The sequence below is a fragment of the Eucalyptus grandis genome, chromosome 5 (genome assembly GCF_016545825.1).
Source record: "Eucalyptus grandis isolate ANBG69807.140 chromosome 5, ASM1654582v1, whole genome shotgun sequence".
Taxonomy (NCBI): Eukaryota; Viridiplantae; Streptophyta; class Magnoliopsida; order Myrtales; family Myrtaceae; genus Eucalyptus; species Eucalyptus grandis.
This window is the reverse complement of record NC_052616.1, coordinates 29,273,512-29,278,522: the sequence shown is the minus strand read 5'-3', so window position 1 is coordinate 29,278,522 and position 5,011 is coordinate 29,273,512. Positions and strand designations below refer to the sequence as shown.

The 5,011-nt window shown below is 36.9% G+C and overlaps 1 protein-coding gene across 1 annotated transcript; it reads left to right on the top strand.

Moving 5' to 3' along the window:
• Positions 1 to 297: 297 nt before the first annotated feature.
• LOC104425592 (disease resistance protein RPV1-like) lies at positions 298 to 4,572 on the top strand. Its single transcript, XM_039312774.1, has 3 exons — positions 298 to 388; positions 472 to 2,013; positions 4,212 to 4,572. The coding sequence occupies exons 1-3, from the start codon at positions 308 to 310 to the stop codon at positions 4,287 to 4,289; spliced, it is 1,701 nt and encodes a 566-aa protein (XP_039168708.1). The 5' UTR covers positions 298 to 307; the 3' UTR covers positions 4,290 to 4,572.
• The last annotated feature ends 439 nt before the right edge of the window (positions 4,573 to 5,011 follow it).

Below are 5,011 nucleotides of genomic sequence, written 5' to 3'. Positions count from 1 at the left end.
TCTGAAATAGGTTACTAAATACCACTATCTTCTTGCTTTCATCTGTAGATGAAGAAGAATGTTGAAGCACTGGATCTTGATCTACCCAAAAATCATCCTGAGGTCATTATTAGAAGCAAAATGATTTGAAAGTTTAAACATCTAAAGTACCTCAAGCTAAATACATCAGTAGCTATTTCGAACAAAAAAAAAAAAAAAGTACCTCAAGCTAAATGGGGGAACCCTTGTTGGTAACCTAGGGAACCATCTTACCCAGCTAAGATGGATTTTTTGGAGTCATCCTTCCCCAAACTCTAATCCAACCAATATGCACTTAAAGAATGTGGCCGTCCTTCAATTTTCAGACAATGACTTCATAGTTGATTCGAAACTACAGAGCTTCATCAAGGTGTGTGATATATTTTTTCCTATTCTATTTTTGATAGTAATAATTGATTGTTCATCCATTGACTATTGCATTAATTGTGACAGACGGCAAATAAATTGAAAGTTCTTTCTCTTAAAAGTTGTAAAAGAATAACTAGAACACTAGACTTCTCCAGATGCCTGAATTTAGAGAGGCTTGCTTTCGAAGATTGTTCCAATTTGGAGAAAATTGACGTCTCTATTGGGAAGTTGAAGCATCTGATTGGCTTGAAGATTTTTCTTTGCCATTGTCTTCAAAATTTGCCTGAAGAAATTGGGGACCTAATGAATTTGGAGCACTTCATTGTACAACAATGTCATAAAGTGAAGAAACTCCCAGATTCCATATGGAAGTTGAAGTCATTATGTGAGTTGCACTTTTCAACCGATCCTACTCTTGATTCAGAAAAACTATGGGAGTTACCTAGTGCTATTGAAAAGCTTCAAAATTTGGAAACACTTCAAGTCAATAGTCCCTATTTAAAAGGTCAACTTTTTCCCGAAATCGGAAGATTGCACTGCCTAAAAATTCTAAATATATCACGTACTAGGGTTAGTGAAGTTCCAGAGACCATTAGCATGCTTCCTTGCTTGCAAAGATTGGAATTGCTGGCTTGTCATCAAAATCAAAAGTTGCCGACGCTCCCAATTAGTTTAACCCACCTACAATTTGAATCCGCATTGTTGCGAGTAATCCCAGATCTCTCAAACTTGACTAATTTGGTTGAGCTGTATCTAGATGATGGAGGAGAAAGAGGTAAACATTGTACTGGTGGGTTTTCGTGGATTGAGAGGTTATCCAAGCTGACTAAATTGAGCTTGAGACTTAACCATGTTAGATCTGCCATTCATATGGAAACTTTTCCGCAACTTCCCTCATCTCTACAAAATCTAGGTCTCAGTGATATTCGTCTAATCGAGTCACTATGTCCGAACATGAGAAATCTGTTACATCTAGATCTCTCTAGAATTCAGAGGCAGGTATTTGAATTCGATGGGCTTCAACTTCCACATTTGAGGGAGTTGTCAGTGCAAGAGTGTTTCACCCTCAAGAGACTTAGGCTATCAAGCATGAGGAAGCTAAAAGGCGTCCGGGTGAGCCTTTGCTCTTCGCTAGATCGGATCCAATTTCCTTGGGTGTTCGATTCACTGGAGGCATTGTCTATTGGAGGTTGCAAATCCTTGAAATGGATAGTTTATGTGAAGGAAACTGGACAGGATAATAGTGAATATGCTAATGAGATGATTACTTCCGAAGCGAGAGTAATCCTTCCATCAAGAGCCTTGAATAAGTTGCAAAGTTTCATGCTGTCGAATTGCCGGCAAATACACGAGATTCAAATTGTTGGTACGTTTGAAGTGTTGGAATGCTTCGAGGTTCATGATTGTTCTTCACTGGAAAGTCTTGGTGGTTTGTCAAACTCAAAGAACCTTCAGCATTTATGCATCGGCGAAAACAATGCGCTCCGGGATATCGAAGGCCTCAAGTGCGGATCCTCGGAAAGTTTGATTGATGTATTGAGCACCAAATTGCCAATTCATTGCCACATAAAAATCTTTGGCGGCACGAAGATCTTCGAGGGCACCCTCGAGTCCTGCAAGCACCAGGTGAGTCTGATTGAACCTTCTCTCTCTCGCATAGTTAAAATTTGATTAAGTAATAAGAGAGATTGGGTATTTCAGTTTGCTTAAGTTATCGGACCAATAAAGACGTCGTCGACAAACAAAGATGCATTCGAATTGATCTCACTTGTTCTAACACCGATCTAAATTTTGGCACACTTGCAAGTTTTATCTTCCCGATTGTGTTTTCTGTATTTCCTTTTCTCTTTTTCTACTTTTCGCTTTTTATTTCCGTTCCGTCCATGAGAAAGCCAGAAAATTTTACATATGCTAGGGGAAAAGGTCAATTGGTATCAAAATAAGTGGAAGAAACTCATTAATCTAAAAAAATGTCATCGCTCAGTTTCTTCTTATTAAGAAAGTGCATTTTAAAGTTTCATGTCTAACGAGTGAATTTGTTTAGATAACTTCGGTTTTGACTCGAACTAATATTGATTTCTTATTTATTCTATTTTTATGAAGACACGATTGGTACTTTGTGATTTTCATAGTTAAGATAGGAAGCTAAAAGAAGACAATTTGGTGATTTTCTTAGGGCATAACTCACGTGGTCCACCAACTTAACTCAGGTGGAGTAAAGTTATTTTCTTATATTTATTTTATTTTTTGTTATGGAGGATGATTCCTTGTTTTCTACTCCTACAACACTTTTACTCAATCATGTATGATGTACATAAAAACTTGCTAATTGAATTGATAAGTATCATCAAAGCAGGTTTTTAAGGCTGTGATCTATAGAAACTTGACTAGATAAAATGTATGCATGCACGGAGAAGAAAAGTGCAAGTGCCATAAATTTTGCATGGCGTTCACTTGAGTTCCACAATTTTTTTTCTTCACTTAGGTGCTATATCGAAGTAAAATTGATCATTCAAGTGCCATTTCCGAAAAATCATGATTTTTTTTTTTTAATTTTTATTTTGTTCTTGTTTTTATTTTCCTTTTTTTTTTTCCTTTTTTAGGGCCAGCAAGAATAAAAAATAATTAAACTATTAAAAAAATTACCCCATGTTAGTGCTAGTGAAGCCACATAAGACAACTGGTGTCTAGGTCAGATTCTTCGGCAAAGCAAATCACCTAGCATAGTTGACGTTGAATCTAAAGGATCTACTGCTTGATAGATACCTTTAGCAGCTAATCTTTTATATAGTACGATGGCATTTAAGTAATCGATTTTTTAAATTTGTAACACTCAAATAATCGATTTTTCAAATTTATGGCACTTAAGTGAATAAAAAAAAATGTTATACCCTTCAAGTGAGCGTTATACGAAAATTATGACACTTGCATTATTCTTTCCCAACGTATGCATGTACAATTTCAAATAGTGGAGAAACTACTGGTCAATAAACAACAAAGAAAGAGGGAAGAGGAGGAAAGCAGGCTTTGTCTACTTGATTTCACTAAGAGAATTGCCAATTGGATGATTTGTGGTTAATATGATGAGGCTTTCTGAACCATTCTATCTCTTTCTTTTAGGTCTTCTTGATGCAAATCATCCACAAACTTGAATTCAAGTTTTTAGGCAGACTAGTAACAACTGTGGGAAATCGAAAACAATCAAACAACCTAGTATTAAAATTTTCAATTATTCTCCTTTCGTGTTTCCTCATTTTCTTTCCCTTTTTTTTTTTTTTTTTTTTTTTTGGTTTTTGGTTTTTGGTTTTTGGTTCTTGTTTCCTTTTTCGTATATGAGAAAGTCCCATATTTGTAGCAAGTCTGTGAAACAAAGTAAGTTTTTATCAGAAATCATTGAAAAAACTTCAATGTCCAGGAGAAACGTACTGAATAGCTCGAAGTCTCATTAGAATATTCCTGTCATTTGATGTGAAGCGAATTGTTTAGTTGAGCGTATTTTTTATTTAATATACTCCACCTATATGTCGATGTCTTACTAATTACTTTTTCTGTGCGGGGATGAGTTTGGTGATTTACAATTTCAACAGTGAAGATAGAGCATTAAAAGAATCGGATGCTTATTGCACAACTCAAAACAATTTTGCCAACGGGGGTGTTGCAAGAACGCGGCTTACACGGTCCACCTATGCCACTAATCAAGGAACTAATGTCCTTGATGGAATTCAGTTTTAATTGGATTTGCATCTGGAGTGGGTTGTGCGTTCCAAAATCACATAAATACTCATTTAATATTTTAGAGTTTGATTAAAAGCCACTTCAAACAGGTACAGAAGCAGAGGAGGAGGCTGAGCTTCAACAGTTTTCTCCACTGCATCCTCCCCTGTTTTTTCCGGCTCGATTAAGAAGCCGCCTCAAACTGGAATTAGAGCAGAGGAGAAGGCTGGGGAGAGTGTCGTTCCAATGCGAGAAGTTCAGCAGATTGTGATGTCAATGGCTGGTTAAGATGGCAAGCTGGCCGGAACCAGAGAGGTCTCTCTCTGAAAGAAGCTAAAGAGAACGCTGGCCATCAAGTCAGAATGAAGTTGGCTGAAAGCAGAGGTAGAGAGTGCAGAAACACTCGAAATGCAATGGAGGGTATACTTGTCCATTTTAGTGATTAATGCCAATGGCGTATATCAAAGCAAACCCGGAAGATGTCACCGTTGGCTGGGAACAAAGGTCACCTTTTCTGTACTGTATTTGTGGCCTATTTTCTCTTGCCTAGATGGCATTTGTTTCTATAATTAGTGTTTGCTTTTAGGGCTCGGGCTTGGCTCCTAAGCCAATTCGCAATTAAGCAAATGAGGTTGTTCTTCAATTTTTGGCCTAGTGACTTCATAAATGATTCAAAACTGCGGAGCTTAAACAAGGTGTTTATGCTTTTTTTTTTTTTTTTTTCCTATTCTATATAACTAATATGCAATCCTTCATCTTATGAACAGCGGTGTTTAGTCATCATAGATGGATCTGAAATCGAAAGTTCTTTCTCTTTTATATTTTTCTCAAATAATCACAGCACGGGACTTCCCAATGTGGTTGTTTTAGAGAGCCTTGCTTTCCATCAATGTCCCGATTTGAGGAAAAT